Genomic DNA, 26,820 nt, shown 5'->3' on the forward strand with positions numbered 1-26,820 from the left:
AACAAAACGAAATATCATGTTATTCTATGTCGTCGTTACTAGGTTACGTTGTTGAATTTTGTTGAACTGTCAAATGTTGCCTATTAAAATGGCTCTACTATAGTAAGATAAGATCACCTTAGGTACTTGGTCTCAGTTGTGCGCAGAAAAATATTCGAGTCGGTTGTCAGCTTGCAAACCTTTTTTCCATATTTATTCATTAATTAGGGCGTGTTGTTTGTGCGTTGTTGCGTGTTGTTAGGGTATTAGAGTGGAAAAATGATAGCAGACGAAATAATATCAGCAATGGAGGCATTTCATGCCATCGGTAAGTCTTATTTTAATTTATTTTAAATATATTTTATGTAATAACTTCGCTTGTCGTAATTTGTCAAAAATTTATAAAAATATTAAGTCAAAATGAACCTTAATCCATAAGAAATTAGTACTAATATAGATTGAACAGCAAACAAGACTTTCTGGAATATTATTGCAATAAACAAACGAATGTCGGTTTAGTGATGGTTGTAGCTTATATCGACAGTATCGATACTTTAGAAAAGATAAACATTTTAAATATTAAATTTTATTTTATTTTTCCTTAGCTTTCATTTATCCAATTTATTTATAGATTTCCCAAAGAGGCTAATTTAAAAGAGAAATGGATAAATGCAACGTGACGAGTTAACTGGTTGCCGAACAGCACTAAGAAATCTAACAAAGGCCGCCGATACATCAAACCTACGGCAGTTCCAAGATTTAAAATAATGCATATTTTCTGTTTGTATTTTGTAAATATAGATTTATACTATTCTATTCCGTTTTTTATTTAATAATAATAATATGAAAAGACATACTTAGTAGTAATAAACATACTCCAAAATGTGGCACATTGTACTATACTCATATAATAGAAAGAAAAAAAAATGCTCAAAAAAATATTTATTTGTGAATTATCGATAACAAGGCTGACATCCCTTAGAGCATAGCATCAGATTAATATCAAGTCAATGTCATTAATGTAGAGTGACACAAATTTCAACCTTATTTCTATGTGTTGAGGTTCAAAGTTATATCTATCGAAAACTAACGCCCTCTGTTGTGGAGTAGCTGAATGTTTTTCGAATTTGGAATTTCGGAGCAAAGAGAAACAAAACAGCTAATATGCCTAGGGATGTTATATTAAAATAAACCGTAACAGGGTGCGTTAGGGTACATATTGAAATGCTGAATTTATAACTTAAGTCAGTTTTTACTCAAATTAAGCTGTCCAATCAAAAACATAGTTTACTTGTAGTGTACTGTATAACTATCGGTTTAAATGTGTAGGTTTGGCGACACTGGTTTTCATACTAATTATGACATTATAGCACTTCTATTTGTTTTTTCTGTTCTGTGGCCCTATAGCTATACGTCATAATTTCTTGGGGGGGGGCTTAGTTTCCTAACTGTATGTACGTAGCTTGTACGTAGTATATAACTGTCAACTGTGACATTGACCCCCCCCCCCCCCCACACACATCCAAAAAATAAAATTGCGTCCTCTATTATTGTCCTTCTATTTTATGACCTTATTTTTCAAAAAATAATTTAATAAATGCAACTTTACAGAAATACGTCGAATCTCGCGTGGTAGGGATAATAAAAAGATGGCGCGTAACGGAAAAATGTCACGCGTAACAAAAAATTGTTACACTAAATTTTTTTCTAACCCCGATATAGAAGTTTCACTTCAAAAAATTCGTATTTTCAGTTATTTTCCTCTCGACTGAAAATTTACCTGGTGATAGTTTACATGGTAGTTACTATAAGTGAAATTTAATGTCAGCTGGCAGTATCTCGGCGGAAAGTTCGTCAGCTGGTACCTTGAAAGGTGTAACGTAACAGCATCTATCACCTACCTACTGAATCTTATCAGCCATACCAAATTTCATTGTAATCGATTCAGTAGTCTTTGTATTTTTCGTGAAAGAATAACAAACATCTTTCCTGCATTCTTACGAACTGTAAATCCGCCACTGGGCACAGCTACCGCACAGTAACAACGTTCAATATCCATGTGAAGAAATGAGGCTAGGTAATTAATAAAACTACATTTTGCATAAATACAGCATTTATTTTTAAATAATTATTAAACACTTAATTGTTATGATAAAATCGATATCGATCAATAAATATAGAATAGTAGTAAGTACCCGCGAGCCTGCGCCCGCACCGGCCACAGAGCGGCCAACTCGGTCTGCACTGTAAGGGGCAGGCGCGGTCCCAGGGGGGTGGTCATGGGGGACATGACCCCCCCCAAAATCGTACTCGATAAAATAGAAAAAAATTCTTATACTGTACAATATATATAAAACTGGTGCAAATCGGAGTCACTCGCACATCTAAAGTTCTGTTTAAACCTGTTTTTAATCCCTTGCAAATGTTGAAATTTGCGAAAATTTGCAGCTAACGGCTTCCGACTCGCACTTGGCCGGTTTTTTTATAATATATCGTCGCCGTAGAAGCGAAATCGAACAACTAGCATTTTTTCCAAAATCTACTTTTTTGCATTATATTAAAGTTTAAAGTTGGCCGCATCTTTTGACCTTACCCTCGCTTTGAAATCTCGTTTTGTTCGTAAGATATAAAAAAAAGTAGGGTTCTGTAACAAAAATGGACATTCAATAATTGAAGTATAAATTGAGAAGAAAAATTGAATAACTGACTAATAAATGATTAAATTTCAAGATAAACCCTTATGGTGTTAAATAAAATGCATAATGAGCGTTAATCATTTTCGCCTCGACGCAAATTCTGAGAAGGTAAAAAGAAAGATGTGGCAAAAACGAACAATGTACATTATCTATTTTGTCTATTTAAAGTATATCATTAAACATTTTATACAACAGTTATTCATTTCTTCATAACTCACAACTAAATAATTTTCATTTATTGTATTTTGAAACTGCATAATGAACACCGCACCGCCGCGCCCGCGTCGCCTCTTCCCGCGCTATGAAGTACTCGCTCACTTCGAACTTCTCCTTCATCACGAACGGCAGTGTACAAAACGTTTACGAAACAAGTGTTCTATTGACGTGTTTGTATAAGAGTCGCGTCAATATGAACTCACGAGGAAGAGCTATGGTTGAACTATTACGTGGTAAAACACAACAATGTAAATCGATAATTGAAGTAAGTCTAATTTGTGTTTTACCTAATTTAACTTATAATGTTTATAATTAATAATATTGGTAAATATTATGAATAATAAAGAATATGGTAATTTTTTTTAATGTTAATAATATAATATTAATTGTTTATTAATTAATACAATTATAGAGGAAAGGTTTAATTGTTTATTTGTGCATTGAATAGGCTCCGAAACTACGACCGATTTCATTGAAACTTGGTATAAACTATAAAGCTACATTGATTCATTGAATGTAACATAGGCTATACTTATTATACCAATTGCAATATTATACGGACTCTGTTTATTTTTTTTTTCTATTTATTTTTTTTTTGAGTTCACGAACTGGACGCATTACGAAAGTAGTTTTTATTTATTCTCAAATAAATACCGTGTAGAGTTTGTTAAAAATTAACACATTTCCATGTTTTGCATTGTTAATAATTGTATCGACGTATAGATCTCAATTATAAGATCGCAAGCGGTAATAGAGCTATCACACATTTATTTTCATTTAAGGCATTTGTTTCATTTTTTCAGAATAACGAAGAAACTCTAAACAGATCAACTGATTTCGAATCTCGAAATACCAAAGATATGTCTATAAGCAATCTAATCGATAAAGAAAATTGTAATAAAATTAGTAAATTCTCTTCAGAACAAGATGCCGAATCAGCAAATAATTCAGAATTTTTATTTCGGTTTAATACACATACATCTGCACCAACTTCTGTTGAACGATATGATCAAATACCTCAACCAATGTCAGCACCTTTGCCTATTAATGCAGTTGTTAGTCCCATATCCCTGAACATATTAAGTTGTGAAGCTGTTGAAAGAGCTAGTAATGACACGTCACCGATTAGGGGCTCTCCCATATCAGGCATTTTGCCATTGTCAGATGAGGAACCATTTGAAGATTCAGAAACGTCGTGGTTACCAGAATCGGATGAGGAAGTAAGTAAGAAACGAAAATGTAAATTTACAGTTAGTAACTCTAGTTCAGAAAGCGATGTAAAACTATCACATGAAAAAAAATATAAAAAGAAATCAAAATGTAAGAAAATTAAAAAACATTTGAGCTCAACCCCTAAAAGGTCTTCTAGTGAAGATAACGATGACCTTTATATTAAAAACGCAACAAATAATATTAACAATAAAAAAGACGTTAGACTAGATGGAAAAGAAAATACTATTTTTTATAATCGTACGATTGCTGAAACCACAGACTGTGAAACAGACTTTGAGGAACTAAGGGAGCATGATGAATGGAAAGAAAATGAACAAGATAAATCAAATAAAGATAGCAGAGAAAATGAAGAGGCTAAAAAAAATGAAGAAACTAAAGACAGCGAAAAAGCAAGAGAAAATGAAGAAGTTGGAGATAACGACGAAGCTAGGAATAATGAAGGAGGTCGAGAAAATGAAGAAAGTAGAGAAAACGAAACAGATAGGGAAAATGAAGAAACCAAAGAAATTGAAGAACCGAGATATATACAAAATACAGAGACTAAAAAGATAGTAAGATGGAAAGCAAGTAACAAATCGGGGTGGAAAAGGGTAAACGAACAAAAAAAGAAACGCCAATGTTTATCATATGTAAATACTAAAGGAAAATTGCTTGCGGCCAAATTACCAAAACCTCCAAAATGTGGTGTTTTGTGTCGAAATAAATGCACAGAATTATTTTCAGAAACACAGCGTTTAGACTTATGTAAGGAATATTGGGCTATCGATGATTTTCGCTTGCAAAAAGAATACTTGTTGAAGCGTATCTTAGTTAAACCAGTTGCTAGACCTATTAAGAACTTACCGCCAGAGAAACAACGATCTTCAAGTAGAGAGTTTGGGTTTTTCAAGGACAATAAACTTATGAAAGTTTGTAAAAGCTTTTTTACTACTACATTATGTATTTCAAATGGTCCGATTGAAACGGCAATCAAAAATATCAATAAAAATGGATCGTTCCAGGGTAACGACCTTCGAGGCAAAACAAAACCTGCAAATAAGACTCCAGAAGACCAAATTAAAGAAGTAAAAGAACACATCGAAAGTTTTCCAAAAAAGGAATCTCATTACTGTAGAAAAGGAACCACAAGACAATATTTAAGTGAAAATTTATCGATTAGTAAAATGTACGAATTGTATCTTGAAAACCAAATGAAAGAAAACAAAATCCCCGTGAAATTTAACGTATATAAAAAAATTTTTGGAACAGAGTATAATTTAGCTTTTTTTCATCCAAAAAAAGACCAATGTGGTCTTTGTAATCGGTATCATCGCACACCAGACCCAGACATTGTACTGAAGAGAGAATACGACGATCATATCAAACGGAAAGAAGAATCTTACGCTTCAAAAGATATTGATAAGAAGCGGTCTGAGCAGGATGATACTTTTCTTTGCATCACAATGGACTTGCAGAGTTTGTTACAGATACCATCCACTTCAGACAGCCTTATGTACTATAGTCGCAAGTTAAACTTATACAATCTTTCGGTTTATGAGTTTAAGCCCCCAGAAAATAATGCGCACTGTATAATTTGGACAGAAATGAACGGAAAAAGAGGAAGCATTGAGATTGCTTCAGCAATTAACACATGGTTTAACACAATATCGAAAAATGTAAGAGAAGTCACTATTTATTCCGACACATGTTCTGGACAAAACAGAAACCAATATATGGCAGCATTTTTGTTACATTTGGTTCAAGTGAGCCCAAACTTGCATGTAATAGAACAAAAATATCTGGAAAGTGGGCACTCTTTTATGGAGGTTGATTCTATGCATAGTGCCATTGAAAAGGAGAAACGATTTTCTGATGTTTATTCCGTAATTGATTGGAAAGGCATCATGCAGAGAGCTCGTTCTAGTAGACATATAATAAAAATGTGTCTCCGTATAAGGTCAAAGAACTTTTTTTCCATGACATGATTGATGTCAAAGCTTTAGCATCAAAGATACTGATAAACAAATCGGTTTGCTCCGACGGAAGCAAAGCCAATTGGCTAAAAATAAAATGCCTCCGATTTGAAAAAGCTCTACCTGGAGTCATTCAATTCCGGTATGATTATGAGGGACAATATTTATTGATGGACACAAGTTCAAAGACGTCTAGGCAGACAAGAAACAGGGCAACAACAGTAGTAGATATTTCTAGATTAAGCCTAGAAAAGGCATACCAACAGCCTCTACCTATTTCGGAAGCGAAAAAAAAGGATTTGATAAACTTGTGTAAAAAAAATATAATACCTGTTGAGCTACACCCATGGTATGAAAGCTTGCCATCAAGCAGCCAGTCAGTCATCATTAGCTCCGATTCAGAATAAGTTAAGAATCTCAAGACTAATTAAAACTGTTGTTTTGTATAGTTCATTTTGTTTTTTATTTGTTTAACTTAAACATTACAGAGTTATGTTTGACACAATGATTTTTTTTAATAAATGTTCTGAATTTTGACACGCTTTTATTAGCTTGACCTATAATATATTTCTATGTAACCGAATCCTTAAGACTCGGGTTTTACCCACTTATAGCAGTTAGATTTAAACAAATACTTACTAAGATTGTTCAATATCATTAATTTATCTAGCTTATAATGTTATGTTACTTATTTTTAACTAAAACAACATTGAATTATCAGTTTCAAAAAATTTTTTTTATTTAATGTATTTTTTTACTAATTATTAGTCATTCATAAAAAGATTTATTCATTTTTTTACTTTAGATTATCCGAAAAGAATTAGACAAATGTTTTTCATATATTTTATTTGAAGAGGAAAAATTGAACAATGTTAATTATCATTTCAATTTAAAACTGATTGTTTTTAACTCACACGGACAAAACTGAACAACTAACTTAATAAAGTAGATAACTACATGTAAGTTCCGAAATCTCGTTGGAGCAAAATTAGATAACTTTTAAATTATTTCTTAAATATTAAGGTAACATGATATCGGGTTTACAATAAACTAAAAACATGCATAACTAACCCTTTAATAACATATAAAAAAACCTACAGTAAAAATGTTAACAGTAAAATTTTTATTTCGGTTTTTGTGAAAAAAATACACTAAATCAGCTTTTTCTCGTAAAAACAGTTTTGTTAGTTATCTAATTTCTCTTCTACGGCGACGATATTGTACAGTATAAGAATTTTTTTCTATTTTATCGAGTACGATTTTCTCAAGTTTTTGCTTATCACTTCTTCTTCACTTGAATACGATATTTGGCGAGTACGGTTGGGGGGGGGATTCCATACCTTTCCAGCTGCGTGTCCCGTGGTAAGGGGGCTCGGTTTAAAGAGTTTTTGATATGATATACTTTTAGAGAAATTTACAAGGATATATCGCTACCGATAATTTTCTACTGAAAGATACCTACAGTGAGACTAGCGTACTCGCAATCTATTATATAAATTGAAAAAAAAAAAAATTAAACTCCGAGTCGGCGTTGGCAGAAGTCAACAGTCACAGGATCGAATGCGAGTTCCGGGGGCTGTCTCTTACGAAATTATGTCAATTATTATACAACAAATGGTTACATCCTATATTGATTTTACAAGTAGATAATAGACTTCAAAAAACTGCACGTTAATATTTAGCTATAGGAGACACTTGCGCGCTTCACAATCCACATACTTACAACGCGATAACAACTTTCAACAAAAAATATATTTACAACCATATAATTTACTTTAAAATCTAATCAAATACTTTAGACACACTCACACTATGCCACGATACCGATAGTTTAATTGATTATTCCGAAGTGTTCAGTACCAAGTGTATGATAACTTTAGTTTAGGGACGCTATACTTTGAGTACTAAATCACTACGGACCATAATTTATACGATAGAATAGATCTATAGAATTTTTATGTCATAAAGTAATACAGATATAATTTTCAGAGTTGTAATGAACAAGTTACCTCTCCGAAAAATCATCTTAAATGTATAGTTATATATATGATATTTATCCAGAAAAAACTCGAGTTAGCACCGAAAAAACATAACTTTTAGTCTATTTTGAGAAATAAATAAATAAGGAAGACTACGAGCGATCATCTGCAGAACGAATCAACGGAACGTTAACGCTACACACTCATCAATAATTATTATAATATCGTTTCGCAAAATTCACAAATAAAGCTCTTAAAAATCTAATAAAATGTTAAAATATCCAAAAATATTACGTTCATTACACGTTGCAGAACTATTTGAGATTTTTTACTATAAAGAATCAATACATCATAATTACTCTAAGATCTGCGAAATGCTCGTTAGGAACGACTGACTGTGTGTGTGTGAGTGGGGGGAGGTGTGTGTGCGGGGTGCGGGGGGTGTGTGTGCTCAGCCGCTCAGGTCGAGGTCGGCGAAGAGGTCGCCGCGCGAGGCCACGGTGAGCGCGTAGTGCGAGTTGAGCTGGCTGAGCAGCTCGCGTGGGGGGAGGGGTGTGTGTGAGTGGGGGGAGGTGTGTGTGCGGGGTGCGGGGGGTGGTGTGCTCAGCCGCTCAGGTCGAGGTCGGCGAAGAGGTCGCCGCGCGAGGCCACGGTGAGCGCGTAGTGCGAGTTGAGCTGGCTGAGCAGCTCGCGCTCGTCCAGCATCTCCAGCGCCTCGGCGCGCGCGCGGTCGTCGTCGGGCAGCGCGCGCCACACCGTGTCCATGTCCCAGCAGCGCGCGCGCTCGAAGCCGGCCGCGCGCAGGCGCTGCTCCTGCGCCGCGGGCTGGCGGCAGTGGCGCTCGCCCGCCAGCAGGCAGCCGCGCGCGCTCAGGTTGCGCACCATCACCTCGCCGAACCGGTCGCCCAGGTTGCACTGCTCGTACACCAGCAGCACGCAGCGCGGGAACGCGGCGGCCAGCTGCGCCAGCAGGCGGTCGGCGGCGTCGGGCCGCAGGTACACGAGCACGCACTCGGCCAGCAGCAGCGCGGGCAGCTCGCGCGCGGCGCCGCCCGCCGCCAGCTTGCGCGCCAGCTCGCGCTCGCAGCGCAGGTCGCAGGCCAGCAGGTGGTAGCCGTCCGCGTGCAGGTCGCCCGACCGCAGCACCACCTCGCCGTCTGCGGAGGGCGCGTAAGATATTCATTTAAAAGTCTATCGTTATCGTCCCTTAACACAATATATATATAATAAAATTGTTACTTGGAGATATACTGTTGAATCTTTAAAACTACACGACAAACGTTGATGCGATCGATATTTAGGTATTAAAGCTATTCGTTTGGCGCCTAAACTCTTTGAGATATAACAAAATCATGTATCGCATAATAGTTTATTATACACGTCTTCCACAATAGCATACTCAAACTCAAACATTTATTCATTCAATTAGACTTCTGACTTGTCATAACACAGTTTTACCGATTATGTCACTGATACGGAATGCAGGACTGACGGAAAAGAAACTCCAGAATAGAATATATCCATATGTTTACATCTTAAGGATAGTAAACAAAAAACATAACAATAATATTATATACCTTCATAACATAACAATAATATATACCTTCATTACATATCTTTTCGAGTAACTGTTTGTTGCGTTTAATAATGTGACACTTCTTGCTGATGACAGAGGGGAAGTCTAGTTCAATAAAATTGCTGACGGCTTGAGTGGTGTCCTTCAGTCGCCAGTACAATGTGTCGAATCCGCAGCCCAGATTTATAATTTGACACTTAGTGCCACACCTCTGCAAAATATTAAAAAAAAATATTTACTTTTCACTTTCAAAAATATGTATTACCATTTGATTAACTAGTTAAAAATAGTTTTAGTTAATTAAGTTATAGTTAATCAATTGGTAATATTACAATTGGAAAAATTTTATCTTATTATAAAATCTACTTTGATGTGCACAGTCCACAGAACTTGAGAAGAATATCATGTAAGGGCCGATTTTTCAATGCTTGGATAAAACTTATTCGTTGAATAATGTATAAAACTACCATTTTAAAACGTATTCTAATTGCCCGTATTTGACAGTTTACGTGACATTTTAATATTATCGTGTAATAGTTTATTGGACGGATAAGTTTTATCCAAGCATTGAAAAATCAGCCCTAAGTCTATGTTTCATAAGTCATTCATCCTAATTTCTGGATAAAAGTGGAATGTAAAAAACAACCGACTTCAAAAACAGAATTCAACAAACAAGTTGAAGTCACTGCCAAGAACTAAGCACTTAGTTTTCACATGTCCACTAGACATCAAACATTTTTAGTAAATAGCACATCTAAATATGTAATATGTATTAATTAATAATATCAAATCTTTTTTATTTTTTACTTTTCCCTCTTTGAAGTTGGTTGTTTTCAACATAGTTATTTTTATTTAATACTTTTTAGTGTATTTTTCAACACAAATCAAACAAGCCCAAACTCGATAAAGTTGAGTCAATATATTACTGAGTTCCTATGGCCACCTTCCGAAAATTTCAGATCAATCGGTTACCGGGAAGTGAATCAAAGTTACTTGCTACATTTCAATTAAGTCATCGAGATCAGACAAAATTGCTCATAAAATAAAACCTAGCGGGCCTATCCAAATAAATTTTTTATGGGACTAATTCGACACCACATCAAACAAAAAAAGAATCATGTAAATCGGTTCAGAAACCTCGGAGTAATCAGTGTACATACATAAAAAAAATATACCGGCCGAATTGATAACCTCCTCCTTTTTTTTAAGTCGGTTAAAAAAACTAAAAATCTTATTTCAAATATTTCATATATTCAAGGCCCTGAACATAACTGCATAAGTATATATTGCATTTATAGCAAAACGTATTATTTCGATAAAATATATTGTGATATACAGCGTCTACAGCTTACTTCTAGAAACTGATGTATGAACATCTCCATTGCCTTGACCCGAGCATAATAGCCGCGATTTATTTCAGGTGCTTTTCTATCCGCATGTTTTACGAAATATTTGATGTATTCGTCTTTCCAATATCCTAGTTCCACTGCGCACCGTTTACACTCCGTAGCGTCCGTGTTGGTGGCGATGATCGCCTCATCTTCTACGGTCCAAGACATTATATTATTCATTTTATTAGGTATGTTGTTAGACACAAGCGCAAACGGGATTTTTTAATCAACCATCACTTGGCTCGACAAATTTACAATAGTTCAATAAAAAATAAATATCCGAATGTATGTTTTCTATACGAAAAATTAAAAGTAGTTTATTTTTATCTCGGCAAAATAGCCAGTGCCACTTTGTGCGTTCAGCGTTGACGTCTGACAATGACATACCTAATCGGTAATCCAAACGACAATTGACAATTAATGTCAATAAATAGTATGCAGATATTAGGTACTTGCCCTGTGGGCTGTGGTATGCAGTGGAAGAAGTGTGGGAAGAAGATAATAAGATTAATAACGCCATAAACAAAAAAGAAGAAGAAGATGATCACACGGTTTGAACTTTAATGTTTGGGCCGGTTGCAGAGCTTCACCGACAAATACGCGTGCGTATGGTCGTGGTATGGTCGGTCTAGCTATGAACGCTGTGTATGAACGGTTTTATGAATTTCCCATATTATGACAAGCGCGACTCACGTAGGTACGCACTGATGGTCGGTGAAGCTCTGCAACATAGAGGAAGGATGTATAACTGAGTATGAAATGTGAATACATATCTATTTAAATATTTCAATGCAATCTTTCATTTCATCAGAGCCTTAACAGAGCCATTAACATATTATGCATCGATTGGAATGGATGAAATTTAAATGGATCCATCTTTACCAAATGAATCATTTGCCTATCCTCGCGAGCATTGGTTTTTCATGGTCGAGTTTTTGAAATAGACTATTCACTGACACTATAGCATTTAATACCTTTTTATCGAACACTAAATGATTTGCAATTTTAGTATGTAGGAAAGTTAAAACTGTACATTGAATATTTGTTATACCGAAGCCAAAATTATAGTTTGCAGAATTTTTGTCTGTTTGTCTTTATGTATGTCCGGGCTAAACTCAAAAATTACTGTATGGATTTACTTCAAATTTGGAACAGAGATAGCTTGAGATATAAGAAAGGTCATAGGGTAGGTTTTATCCCGGAAATCCCACGGAAACGGGAACTATGCGTGTGTTTTTGACTATGCGGGCGAATAATATTTTTTTAAAAAAACCACTACCATACAATGCAAGGCAGTCAGTACGCATCGTATATGAATAATTCCAAATAGATTCGTTTAAATTATCTTGAAGCAATTTTATAACTAAATTTTTTTATTAAGCTATTGCATAGCTTCTATCGCGGGTCTTGAGCGCGGGGACCGAATCGAGAAATTCCGTAACGAAAAACCTCACGCTCCCCACTCCGATGGGCTCGGAGGTGTGGCTTGAAGGCATGCTATGCAATAGCTTTACCGCGGCAGTCCCCGAGTGCCACACGTCTTTTTTATAGATATTTTAGTATTCGATAAATTTGTGGCAAGCACTACCTTTTTAGAACAAAAAGTGGCTACATGTTGATTTGAATGCCAAGCCGATAACAGTGTGTTGTCTCTTTCTATCGCACTAATTAGGCCTTAGGGTATTGAATAAAAGCCAGAGCCACTATATAAGAAACGTTCAATTAATTGTTACTCCAGGCTTGATAATTCCTCCGAGACATCCGTAGACAGAGAAACTCACATCACAATTAGTTCAGGATACATCGCCCATTTTTGCAAGTGACTACTATCAAGCTGATTTTCCGTTTGTAGCTTTATTTTGATGAGACACCGAATAATTTCGTGTACGAAACTCTCGATTGTGGTAGCTAACAGAGATAACAAGGATAAAATTTTTTGATTTGATGATTCTCAAATATTTATTACGCAATTTGTAGGACAATATGTCTGTTGAATTATATAAGCATTAACTACAATAAGTGAAAACAAAAAAATCAGCTTGTTAGAAATCATTTTATATGATGACCTCGCGATACACTTTGGAAATGGGGACTCTTTGAACAAACCATAGATTTTGTAGGACAAATATTTTTTCGAATAATTATCTTGAGATTGAAAAAAAAAAATCATTCAGTAAATAAATATTTGAGAACCATCAAATCAAAAATTTTTATCTTTGTTATCTCTGTTAGCTACCACAATCGAGACTTTCGTACACGAAATTATTGGGCGTCTCATCAAAATAAAGCTACAAACGGAAAATTAGCTTGATAGTAGTCACTTGCAAAAATGGGCGATGTATCCTGAACTAAATATTAACCTTTTGACCGCCAGAGCAAAAACGCATCGCCGTGCCCTCCACGCCAAGCCACAAATTCAATGAGATAACCTTGAAAATAGTAGGGAGTCCAAAATGTTATCGATAAACATAATAATTCACGTCTGAATATTTGAATAAACAGCTTATAACACAAAAATAATATTTATTTAACCTCATCTCCTACTGTAAAAACTTAAGACCACATTTATAGCAAGTATCAACAAAAAAAATCAACCTTTTGAGATACAAAAATACATATAAAATTGCAACAAGTTACAGCCAATGATATTTTATGTATAGATACGTTATATACTCACAAGATATCCAAAAAAAATGCTTCCTATGCAGTGTCAGGCACACACAAATACAAGTTTCATTTTACTTAATTTATTACATTGACATACTGTATAAGAGAGATGGCTCTAATAAAATGATATAAACAAAAAAGACAAAGATAGTTTGTCACTTCCGCGCAGGTGTAAGCAAAAGTCACAAGAATTCACCAATTAAATATAAATAAACAAATAGTTGCCATGGCAATTGGCATAGACTAACGACACAGAAGGTTCAATGTTATAGATGTTACGTTTCCTGCACACGTAAACAAATGTGACAATTTCATTTACTATTTAATTATTATTATGAAGTTGTATTAAAATGAAAAAAAACTTTTTTGGAGATATAACTGTATTAAGCATTTATTACTAGCTGTGGTGTTCGTTTTCGGTCATCATCATTTCACCGGATAAACACCCACTGCTGAGCATAGTCCTCCTTATAGAACTCCATACGGACCGATCTTACGCTATTCGTTTCAAGGCAGTTCCCGGAACCCGTACATGGTCATCACTCCAACTTGTAGGATATAATAATAGTGGTGCCTAGATGAAAAAAAGTATGAAATAAAAGAAAGGATGAAGCCTTTTTTATCTAAAACACAAATAAAATGTATGTTCAATAGCTAAAGCAAATAGCATTTTTCGTCAGTAGCGATAATCTTTTCTTTAATGTATACGTATATTCAACATCATTTTTGCAAACAAACATTTTTGCCATCACGATTTCATTGTATATAATAAATAGATATATTTGTTAATTACATGCACTGTGTGGATTTAAATATAAAAATAATCAAGTATTTACCCAAATCGAAATTAATAAAATAGCCGTTCTATTTTCAATAATCGTATCTGCATGATAATCTTTGAACACAGTGTGCGCTAGCTTTGTCACACTAGTGATTGAAGCAATGTTATATCCCTTTCATTATTTCAATACAAGTGTCAAGCAAGTGTCATTCATTAATAATTGCAAATTGTTATGTTTGCTCTAAAATTATAATATTTTAATACATTTACCTGTGATATGATATTCCTCTATCTTTCTTTATTTTACTATCGTAATTTGTGCACTTTCTGAACACACAAGAAGGCATTATTGATAATTTTAACGTTTATATCAGCATGTACGTTCGCTGTCACAAGTCACAATCTGACTGATTCCACTGGTCCCAATTAGGACCAATTCACGGTTTACGTTTTGGTGCGTTGGTAACGTATCTACCTCTTGTTTCTATATATAATATCATTGGTTACAGCACTATTCTCTATCAGTTACGCCCCATTGGCATGTATACATGCCAATGGCGCGGGCAACCATCCTTTTTTTTATAATCTCTCGCTTCTGATTAGGGATGTGTAGTTGTATATTATTATAACTTATCGAGTTTATTTATTAAGTTTATATGAACTATAGGTATTATTGTGGAGTGTTTATTTGTAAATATCAAAACAACTATTACCTTTAAATAAAGGGAATTGCATTAAAACTACTTACATATTTATTTTCCAATCATTTAGTTTAATACTTGAGTTATTACAAATACTAATGATATGTAGGTACCTGTTTAGGTCAATTACCATATTTGATATGACATAGCGACAATTTGTATCATAAGAATATTCTAATAAAGGCACTGATTAGACTTATTAGGTAATAAATTTTGAAAACTGCTAAATAGGTAAGTACCTACAGATTTTTAGAGATATTTATACATTTTGGACCTAAGCGAATTTTTATCGTTACATGGACAATAAATATTATGCTAGAACGCATACATTGTGTTTGTGACGATAAAATAAAAAAAAAGTTGTGTGGTTTTATGAAACCACGGTAAAAATGAAACTGTTCGAACGGTTCCGAACACTGCTTTGTGTAGCGCATGTCGCGTGCCAAGTAGGTATACCTACTCGGCAGCCGCGATACACGCGACATGCGTTACACAGACCAAAAAGTTTGAGACGATGTAATAAAAGTTTCACTTTAATAATAAAAAACCAACAATTGTATATAATCATTATGTTCATTAACAGCCTTGTATTTACCTACCTATCTATATAATTATTATGCTCATTAATAGCTACTCGATAAAATATTTTTACAACTTTCCGCACTTAACAACACGGCACGCGCTTACGACGTCACCAGTCCGACATCTATTCATGTCAATGGCGCAGAAGGGATTGCATATCGATACTGTGCTAGGGATGCGCATGATTGGCAAAAAGGAAAATATTCAAATCAACAATATCCACAATATAGACAATATGGTATTATACCAAAGAATGTAGTATTTACCTTTTTTCTCAGTGACTAAGCTTATATATTTTTTTGTAGCTATTACAAAAATTAAGCGAATTAGAGTAATTTCGCTGAAATTTTAATGAAGTTACTTGAATATTACACTACATCACTAGTAGGCACGTATACATGTCATTGGCGCGAGAGAACATGCTTTTTTAGCCATTAATTAAGTTATTTTTTGTCATCAAATATTTGAATAACTACTTGGCAATTTTGTTTACTGTGTACAATTATGTAATAACTGGGGATTCAGTTCATAAACTGTATAAATAAAACACGTAAAAGTAAAGGTTTAATATGTTTATTTTGTATTTATCTATGATCTGTTTCTTGGCATGTATAGGTGTCGTTGGCGCAGGGCACGATTGCGCATGACATCTATAGATGTCATTGGCGTTCAAAAGGTTAATTATTATGATCACATTTTTGCCGTAGGACTTCTTTCGTGGTATCTATACCGTGTCAAATTGACATTTGACAGGTAATCTTCTCTGTGTCAATTTGTCAACATCTCTGTTGACTGTTGTAAACAGCTGATACCTAGTGGAAAACAAAGATTTTGTCTAATAGGGTGGAAAATCATGATTACATTTTAGTTGTTTAGAATATTAATTAACATGCATACAAATGATGCTTTGCCTATAGTTTTAGTTAGCGCAAACAATAATGCGTCTGCTTATAAAATTGTATCTGGTAAGATATATTTAAAATGTTATAGAATTTATGAGTCTTATTCACATTTTACTTGTTACTTCTTTCTTTGCATTTATTAGCTCTTATCGAGAATGAATCACCTTTAAATGCTCACAATCTGAACGGCGAGGAATGGATATGGCGTCTAGTGAACAAATACTATCGTGCGGACGTGAGAGTTCTGCCGCTGGTGGACGGTGAGCCGCCCCCGACGCACCTTTCGGATCTCGTCGAAGCTCATGTCATTTATTTGAACGATGATGAGGTATAATTTTTCTATATTGTGTTCGTTGATAAAAAGGTATTATAAATATTAAATGAATAGACATATATACCTACATTCATTTCAAATTTCAGAATGAAAAGTGTGCAGAACAAAGATTAATTCACGTGGGAGACCTTTCCCGGATATCCCAAGTGCGACTCGTGCTATCGGAGAAGCCGGAGAGCCCCGCTCTCGCGGCGTGGGCGTCGCGTCGCCGCTACGAGCTGGTACCTCTGCAGGCACATTCCGATTCCGAAGACGAGAACGAAGACGACATCCGGGGCGTTCCGCGCGCTCGCGCCGCAATACACGCCCACCCTTGGCGAGGTCTCGTTCGCTTGGACGAACCCGACGCTCCTCCGCCCGGTAGACTCACAAACTATGAGATGCAGATAGGGTTAATTTACACGAGCTCATCCCGTGTTTCACTTTCAGACGCTACGCTGGAGTCGGACGGCTCGTCGTGCGACTCGTGGGGCTCGTGGCAGGGCTCGGACGCGGGCGCGGGCGCGCTGGCCGGCCTGCTGGGCTCGCTGGCGGGCGAGCGCGCGGCGCTGGCGGCGCTGGGCGACGGCGAGCGCCGGCTGCGCGCCGAGGCGCTGCTCTCCGCCTTCACCGCCGCGCTGGCGCCGCCTCGCCAGAATTAATCACTTTTAAAATTTTAGCTTAAAAAAAATTGTTGTCTGATGATAATGCAGGCAAAGCTAATATTTCAACTTTCGAATTCATTTAAAAATCGATCAAGTATGTTTATACTTTATAGTTAGGTTAAATGAAAATAGAGAAATTTGTTTTAGGAGTATTTTTAAATTCTAATAAAACAGAAAAATCAGATATTGTTTTATTTCTCCTGTCCGTCTCGGCTCCCATTTGTACCGATAGAGATTAGATTTAACTATAAAATGTACCACCGATTACCTCAGGTGGAAGAAGTTGGCGAATGTGGGGTAATAAAACAAATGCCAATTTTTTTAACATATTTTATTAGTAAAACGATATAAAGATAGATATGTGCGTAGCCGCGTGTGCACGAGCTCCCGTGCTCTAACATCACAGACAGTTCCTTATTATCTCTTTGGACGCAATTTGTTCTCTTATCAATTGAAGGTGCCGGGACGTTCGGTGCCCGCAGAGGGCGGGGCCCAGTGTGCCCAGGGTATACTACACTCGTGCTTATGTGGCGATTCAAGCTTTGGTGACATGAAAGTGCCAGTGTATGTATTGTTTTGTCATTCCAGACGCATTATATTTATTATTATAGCATAGTAAAATATGTGGTAAAATAAAGTAAATACAAAAATAAAAATGCGGTCCCGGCCCGCGAAGCGTGCGGAGCACACAAAGTGCTTGCATTGCACACTGGATTAAATTTTAGTAGTGGCAAATAAGTTTTCGCGCCATCGAGGTCCGGGGCCTTAACGGGAGAACAACAACATTCGGGCCTCTGTGAGTGGTCCGATACAACCACAAATATAACGACACATAGGTACTTGTAACACAGATGCTTCTTCAACAAATACGCGCGAACGCAAGTTAAAAAACCATAATAAACTCCATACTTTACACAACAGGAACAAGAATATTAATTTTAAAATGCGCTACTTATAACAAAAATTAGTCAAAATCAACATGTTACATGTAGGGTATAAGAGTTAGGAAAACGATTAGTACCTACACAATTTTCTCCAAGTAGGAAGTTAGTGTACAAACCAAACACCTTATAATATTACAATATTAAAGCTTGTCCATTATGCTACATAAAAATATACCATAATATCGATATCGTATTTTGAGCAGTGCGTAAATTTGTAAATAATTACTTAATAATTTGTATATATGTAGTTAATTAGTTTATTAACTATGTACCTACACAACCGATAGATAGAAAACTTTAAATATAATTTATTTTCACGACATAATAATATATTTTAAAGGCATTTTGGTGATTATTCTAACTACCTATAATATTATACAAATACATAAGATATTTTAATTGGAAAACAATTATTATAACTAAAAAAACATAATATGTTTAGTAGAACCCAGTAGGTACCTACCGAGACCATTACATACTTAGTAACTCAATGGCCGAGTCATATATTTTTAAATCGATAACAATAATAATAATTGTTGTATATACATATATGTATGATATTATAATATATATAACATTAAATACATTAACATTTACATATTTTATTGTTAATATAACTATCTGTATAGTTACAGCACTAAGTTGTTATAGATATACCTAGTTCATTTTTCATTACAGATAGTTGCCATAACGTTAAATGGTCAACACAGCCTTCCACCTGATAAACGATTAAAATACTAAATAGTAGGCATTATAATATTGTCTTTTCCTTTGTTCTCTTATTTAAACTTGTGATGAATAACATTATTAGATATAAAAAAGAATAGAGATACTTATAGCAAAGCGAGTGACGGTCATAATGCTTGTCGCTTGATGATGATGATGATGATCAGTAATGTGATAATATTCTATTAAGCTAATACTGTGATACTTTGGAAAGTCTAAAATAAGTTTTTTTTTTCATTTTATTCCAATTAAATTTAAAACAAACAATTATAATATCAGAAAAATACTTCAAGTACCTAGCTAATAAAACAATGTATAAATAAATAATGCTTCAACAGTGTATACGTAATTATTGTTTAAATCTAAAATTAAAAGTAACCTAACGGATTGTAAATAGACGAATTCTCCGAATAAGAGAAAGGGAATTATCACTTGATGATGATATGAGTAGATAAACTGTACAGAGAAGAAACTTCATAAGAAATTGCAAATTACTCTCTTACTTTGTCTCAAATTTTATAAAAATACGTACGCACGTACCTAAGGCACGAACTATGCATGGTAAGTTGTTGTTGGGTTTCGAACGAAACATAAAAATGTATCATTGTTACCTCACTAGTAAATTAATTTATTACATAACTGATCTCTTTTGAAATAATATGTACGCCTTATAATATTATAAAGGCGAAAGTTTGTATGTATGTACATATGTATGGATGGATGGATGTTTGTTACTCTTTCACGCAAATGCTACTGAACCGATTATGATGACATTTTGTATGTATGTATGCTACATACATACAAAATGTCATCGTAATGAAGACTCAGAATAACGCATAGGCCTAAAATGACGCTACCTCACTTAGAGGGTAGGCAGGAAATTCTAATATGAATGTTTCTAAACCGATTTTGATCAAATAGGAACATAATGTTATCCAATCAAAGTAGATTTTACCTGTCAGCGTCTTTAGGCAACCAAAAAACGCAGTACAGTAAACTCGCAGTATTGCAAACGATTCGCGCGGTTTTTTGATGCTTTGTTTCCGTACAGTTTATCTACTAATGATTCTATATAAATAATAAAACTATAATTGTAATGAATTGATAGATGCCAATAATTATAAAGGACTAGGTAGAAGGTACAGGCCACAAATGATCAACGAGTGAGGGTGCTGATAAACAAGAGCATTCCCTTGAAAGAAGTGTGTTTCTTCTATTGATAACAATTACTTATAGCGGATTACTTTTTTTTACTTTTTAATATATTTATGCAATTTATTGCGATAAACACGGCACATGCCAAGTATAGGTATTTAAATACTTAACGATGTAACGTATGTTACGTTACATCTTGCAATGAAACATAACAGGTAGACAATATGTACACTCGCCGTTAGCATTATGACGAACTCGTTATGCCTATCACCTTAAGTTTCAAGCTCAGTAGTCGCAGCTGCAGTTTAAATATTTACATTAATATTTAATAATACACTTCGTACAGAATTATATGACAGGGATCGTCATTCGTCGATACGGCCAACGGCGTCTATCGTGTGAGCTAACCAATAACAAAATATGATAAATGAAATTATAAAAGATGTACGAGACCGTGTCGGGCCGGGCGAGCGGCGGGCGGCGGGTCGCGGGCGGCGGGCCGCTAGCCGCACACTTGGGGCGCATGCAGGCGTGCGGGGTCGGCCAGCAGCGCGCCGAAGTACTGCGCGGCGAGGCGCGCCATGTACTGGCGGCGCGGCGCGCGCGGCGGCCACCAGCCCTCCAGGAAGCCGATGTGGCCGCCGCGCGCCGTCACGGCGAGCGCCACGCAGCTGCAGCGCGCCACCTCGTCCAGCGGCAGCACTGCGCACACGGCCCCGTGAGCGGCACCGCCGGCCCGTCGGCCCGTCGGCCCGTCGCGGCGGCTGCGAACTCCCGCGCCCCCGCGCCGAGCCGACGGCGCCGACGCTCTTTTGAGCGTTTTTTTTTTCAGGATTCCATACGAATTAGGTATTTTTTACTTCAAAATTTAAATGACCCGTTTTAATCGCAATATTATTAAATAATGTTAATATTTTAAAAAACATTTTCTTTCATTCTTGTGATAGCCATCCAGCGTTGATTCATTTGAAAATAGATCAATAGAAAACATGCATTAAATCACCCGTTTAATGTCTTAAATCGTTACCGTTATCATTATCTCTGAATTCAATGTTGACTGGCTTACGGTTCATGAGATAAAGCCTGGTGACACATAGACGGATAGGCAAACGGCGAAGTCACAATAATGGGGTCCTGTTATATCGTACGGAACCCTATAAATGGTAACGTATCAATGTGAAAAATAGATAATAATCACAATTCTCTACATAGTAAAACTATAAGCGTTACTAAATAAAAATGTACATTATAGTACTAGATCCCACCGCATGATTAGTGCGTTCATAGTTTTTTTTTTTGATGAAACCAAAATTTTATGTATATTTATAATTAGGAGAATATATATCGACTAGGTAGGTTGCCAGCCAAAATTTGGCCGCAAGCATGTTTAATTAAATTTTTTCTAATCGATTTTTGGGAAACGTTCACTTGTTTTTTATATTGTAATATTATGTAGGTTCTACATCATGGCAAATTATACAGGGTTACTTTTAAAACACCAGCAACCTCGCAGGACAAGATAGCTAACAACTACTATCTATAGCTAACTAAGTAACAACATTTGTTCTACGACTTTTGGCATAACGCAATAAATTATTTTTAAATGATTTTTTAAACTTTTATTGTACTCTAGTAACATTTGTAAGTCTATGTTCTATTCATTATCGGATGGACGAGGTGACGCCCACTTCCCCCTCTCGTTCGCTTCTTGTTTACGTAATTTTTGGGAGGCGTAGAGTTTATAATATTCAAACGGGAAATTAAATGAATATTTATTTTTGTATGAAAATAAAATCTAACAAATTATCAAAAGTCGTAGAACAAATGTCGTTGCTTATGATGTTAGCTATCTTGCCCTGCGAGGTTGCCGGTGTTTTACAAGTAACCCTGTATACATAAATATTCTAAAAAATCACGGTTGCCGTTTTTCACTTGACCGCAACCTCTTCGCAGCCTGGTGCAAACAGGTATGGTTTCGATCCATTTAAACTTTCATCACGCACATACTTATATGAATCACTAGCTTCCGCCCGCGACTCCGTCCGCGCGGAAAAATTAAGATTAATTTTTTTTCTACGTATTTTTCCGGGATAATAACAAGTGATAACTGCGTTAAAAACAACCGACTTCAAACTTGCACTTGCAAAATTTACAAATACCTACAGACAAAAATGCTCATAAAATAAAAACTACTGGGCCTATCCGAATAAAATTTTTATGGGACCAATTCGACACCATCCCGCATCGAACAAAAAAAGAATCACGTAAATCGGTTCAGAAACCTCGGAGTAATCGGTGTACATACATAAAAAAAAAAATATATATACCGGCCGAATTGATAACCTCCTCCTTTTTTTTGAAGTCGGTTAAAAAGTATCCTATTTTATGCCCAGGATAATAAGGTATAATTATACTAAGTTTCATCGAAATCGAACCGTTAGTTTTCACGTGATGCCTTCACATTGACCCTTCTACAGATTTATTATATGTATAGATATATCAAAATTAAAGCTAATTTTTTCTATTAATTATCATATATGGGTGTCTAATTAAATCCGCCCGCAAATAAGGGTTGCCGGCTGTTGAGTGAACGAAATTTTTTCCCAAAAATGGATTAGAAAAAATTTAATTAAACATGCTTGGGGCCAAATTTAGAGTGGCAACCTAGTCGATATAGGTAATATATTCTCCTATTTATAAATATACATAAAATTTTGATTTCATCAAAAAAACTATGAACGCACTAATCCTGCGATAAAGATGTGGTTAAGATATAATAAAATGTCCACTACGGACAAATACTTTTTTTGCGTTCATAAAAATAACTACTATACCATAGGTTGAGCTATTGTTCATCAAGCGATAGAGGTAGGGCAAATAAATTTTCAACCGGCCTCAAGCAGAACAGTTATGCCAACGATGTGTAGCGTGTGCGTGTCGATGTGTGAACACTCACCGTCGAAGGGCTGGAAGGGGTCGTCGGCGGCGCACAGGCACAGCAGCGGCACGCGCACGCGGCCCAGCTTGCCGCGCAGCGTGGCCGCGCGGTAGTAGTGCTCCACGGACGGGAAGCCGAAGTGCTTGGTGGTGAAGGCGGCGTCGAACTGGCGCACGGAGCGGCTCGCGTCCACGGCGGCCCAGTCCCACGGGCCGGCGCGCAGCGGCTCGTGCGCGCGCACCGTGTTGCGCAGGTTGCGCGCCATGTGCCGCGACAGCAGCGCGTTGAGCGGCGGCCGCTCGATGCAGGCCGAGCCGCGCTCCACGTCCAGCGGCGACGACACGATGAGCGCGGCGTGCAGGCGCGCGCGCTCGCCGTGCGCCACCAGGTAGTGACCCAGGATGAGCCCGCCCAGCGACACGCCCACGCCCAGCAGCGGCCCGCCGCGCCCGCGCACCGCCTCCACCACCTCCGCCAGGTCCTCGTGGCTCACGGCGCAGTACAGCCGGGGCGTCTGTACGTATGACGCAAACGTCGATCGTTACTTTTCATATTTAAAATTTACGAGTACGTTTCAGTTTCACCGTTATTAACTCGCAGCAGAAATGATTTTGACGATTTTATAACTTCGTCGGATTTGTCTCAGCGCGAATTACGCTAACAACTGAAAATTTTTAAAAAGCTATACAATCGAGTATCGACGACTCCCCGGGTGGAGCCGAGGTTAATTAAATGATGATCTATAAAAGCTTTATTCATTCCATACAGTGTGTAGCAAAATCTATGAAAGATATGGTACTGACAGTGAGCGGCACGCCGCCGAGGCCGCGGTTGTTGAAGACGACGCAGTGCGCGCCGAGCTGGCGCGCGGCGGCCACGAGGCAGCGCACGTAGTCCGCGTGCGAGCCGCCCGTGAGCCCGGGCAGCACCAGCATCAGCGGCCGCGCCTTGTCGCCACACGCGCCCGGCGCGTCCGCCCAGTCCAGTGCCACTTGTCCCCCGTCCGATAACCGGAGTATTTCTCTAAATTTTATTTTTAAGTTATGCAGATGCCACTATTTGCATTTATTTTAACCACCCAAATATAATACATATTATTTTAACCCATTGAGCCCCAAGCGGCCCGATCGGTCCACGACACAATAGATTTTCTATTGTGTCTGTGGTTCCGGGGCCTGAGTTAGTAATCAAGGTAGGTACTTCCCTTAATAAATTACTATTTATATTAGTTAAGTTAACTCCTGCCTAAACAAAATCCCTTTTTTTTTTAATTTATCTTCTACAATCTTTTAAGAATACAGTAGATAATTCAATGAAAAATCCTGGCAGTATGGCGGCAGAAAGAGAGTTTTGTAGTTCCATATATTTTAACAACTTGTAGTTTCCATTTTTCAATAACACTGTGTTGCCTTTCAATATTCATAATATGTCATATGTCAACTGCATTCAAAGATTTTCGAAAATTTACTTGCATCGACCGGGAATCGACTATAAAAAATGAAAAAATTGGTTGTTTTATTCTTAAAATCGACTCAAACATTGTTAAAGATATTAATCGTTAATTTCGCTTCAAAATATTTGCTTTTAAACAGAAATATCATGGAATTGAACATTTTTATTATATCATCAACAACATATTGTCATCATAAAGAACGTTACTAATTTTACTGAAGATCTTCAGTATTTTAAGTACTTTCCCTTCAGGGCCCATCGAAAATTTACACACTGTATAATGCTAGCTCTCCAATGTAGCTCTGGCTGCATAGTCTGAAACCCTATTCGAGAACCACATTAACAACTAGTGAAGACAATGGAAATCAGAGCAGTTGTTTTTCAGTTTGTTGCAGACAGACCGACTGAGGGTCTTTATTTTGTAATATGAACTGATGATACCTTCGATAATTCACAGTTGGCAAAATTCGTGAACGAAGGACAGAGGCAATCACTGTCTGAAGCCTCGACTCCACACACCATGGTGTAGGCCAATATGGTTCATTTAGTAGAGGTACTTTCTCTTCGAGCAATTGTCGAAATTCTCCTTTGCCGCATATTAACAATGGTTTCTGAAAATCATAAAATCAAATGGAAAATCTAAGTTAAATTTATAAACTTTGGCTTATTTTTTAGTTACCTACTTGTAGTTTTAATGTTACTTAATTTAATTATTTAAAAAAATTAAAAATATTTATCTCAATACACTTATCTATGATCAAATTACTTTTAGGAAACAATTGGTTTTACCTTGACGACTTCCACTAGGTAGTAAGTAATATAAAGTACCGATAACGATAAGCACACCAGTAACTCTTTCTTCAATTCGAAAATATAGAATATCATTTTAAACATTATGTAACAGAATAAAACACTACTAAATTATTTAATACATAAATAATATATAAACTATAAAAAAAGATTACACGTAAGTTTAAAATGTGTAATGTTTTTGCGAAATTGACATCACAACTACCTCCTAGACCTACTCACTACTGTCAGCTGTTACTCACTACTGTCAGCTGTGATTCTGTGAACCTTAGCTGTGAACTGTCATAAATAAATGCGTTGGCACTTGTCAACAGTCAGCTGTTTGTGGCTGTCTGCTCACCAAACTATACCTATAGAGCGTTTTACATTATCCGATTCGATATCGGTGTCGGACGCCGATCCGATATCGGGGGTAAGTAAAATGTATGATTAATTATGTACCTGTCTTTCACATTTTCCGGTCCGTTATCGGATATCGGAGCCGACTGCCGACACCGATATGCCGGCTGTACTATCGGACGATAATGTTCAGTGTTGCCAACTCAATTTTCGAAAAGGCACTAAATCGACAACAAAAAAAGCAATTGTTTATGTATTTTCAGTCTTAGAGGGCGCTAAATGTTTAAAAAAATCCTTTACTTTACTTTAAACCTTATTGATAACTGATATATTATCGTAGTTTTACATACAGTAAAAACAGCTACGTTAAAAAAAAAGTTGTGTGGTTTTATGAAACCACGGTAAAAGTGAAACTTTTTTTCACACTATAGACATTTAACTAAAAATTATCGTATTTGTACGATAATTATCGTACGTATCGTGCGTCTCGCGACATGCGCTACACAGACCAAAGAGACGATGTAATAAAAGTTTCACTTTAAAAACCGACTTCAAGAACGGAAAAGTAAAATATAAAAAAGATTTGATAATTATATTTGAGCTGTCGGACGATAATGTTCAGTGCAGCCAACTCAATTTTCTCAGTTGCATTTTTTTAATCATACCTTTTTTTATAAAAAAAAAATATAAGTAAGTACAATATGGCAATTTTGTTTAGTTTTTTCTAAAAATTTCTTGCAACATTCATGATGATATTGCATTGAAAAATATACAATATGGCAATTTTGTTTAGTTTTCTCTAAAAATTTCTTGCAACATTCAT

At 36.3% G+C, this 26,820-nt stretch overlaps 4 protein-coding genes and 1 long non-coding RNA gene across 5 annotated transcripts; 3 read left to right on the forward strand and 2 right to left on the reverse strand.

Moving 5' to 3' along the window:
- The first annotated feature begins 247 nt into the window (after positions 1-247).
- Positions 248-792, forward strand: LOC123694758. Its single transcript, XR_006751844.1, has 2 exons — positions 248-307; positions 611-792. It is a non-coding gene; the product is annotated as an uncharacterized LOC123694758 (long non-coding RNA).
- A 3,124-nt stretch (positions 793-3,916) lies between these two features.
- Positions 3,917-6,088, forward strand: LOC123706143. Its single transcript, XM_045655312.1, has 4 exons — positions 3,917-4,115; positions 4,383-4,675; positions 5,126-5,234; positions 5,445-6,088. The coding sequence occupies exons 1-4, from the start codon at positions 3,917-3,919 to the stop codon at positions 6,086-6,088; spliced, it is 1,245 nt and encodes a 414-aa protein (XP_045511268.1).
- A 1,358-nt stretch (positions 6,089-7,446) lies between these two features.
- On the reverse strand, positions 7,447-11,410 carry LOC123694363 (leucine carboxyl methyltransferase 1). Its single transcript, XM_045639785.1, has 3 exons — positions 10,984-11,410; positions 9,659-9,842; positions 7,447-9,212 (listed from the first exon to the last, which is right to left on the reverse strand). The coding sequence occupies exons 1-3, from the start codon at positions 11,200-11,202 to the stop codon at positions 8,659-8,661; spliced, it is 957 nt and encodes a 318-aa protein (XP_045495741.1). The 5' UTR covers positions 11,203-11,410; the 3' UTR covers positions 7,447-8,658.
- A 5,130-nt stretch (positions 11,411-16,540) lies between these two features.
- LOC123692793 lies at positions 16,541-17,815 on the forward strand. Its single transcript, XM_045637592.1, has 4 exons — positions 16,541-16,718; positions 16,799-16,983; positions 17,076-17,349; positions 17,419-17,815. The coding sequence occupies exons 1-4, from the start codon at positions 16,643-16,645 to the stop codon at positions 17,628-17,630; spliced, it is 747 nt and encodes a 248-aa protein (XP_045493548.1). The 5' UTR covers positions 16,541-16,642; the 3' UTR covers positions 17,631-17,815.
- Positions 17,816-17,947: 132 nt separating this feature from the next.
- On the reverse strand, positions 17,948-25,924 carry LOC123692894 (phospholipase ABHD3). The gene is made up of 5 exons (XM_045637754.1): positions 25,638-25,924; positions 25,290-25,459; positions 24,200-24,419; positions 23,415-23,910; positions 17,948-21,160 (listed from the first exon to the last, which is right to left on the reverse strand). The coding sequence occupies exons 1-5, from the start codon at positions 25,740-25,742 to the stop codon at positions 20,961-20,963; spliced, it is 1,191 nt and encodes a 396-aa protein (XP_045493710.1). The 5' UTR covers positions 25,743-25,924; the 3' UTR covers positions 17,948-20,960.
- Positions 25,925-26,820: the final 896 nt, after the last annotated feature.

This window comes from Colias croceus, chromosome 1 (genome assembly GCF_905220415.1).
Source record: "Colias croceus chromosome 1, ilColCroc2.1".
Lineage (NCBI taxonomy): Eukaryota > Metazoa > Arthropoda > Insecta > Lepidoptera > Pieridae > Colias > Colias croceus.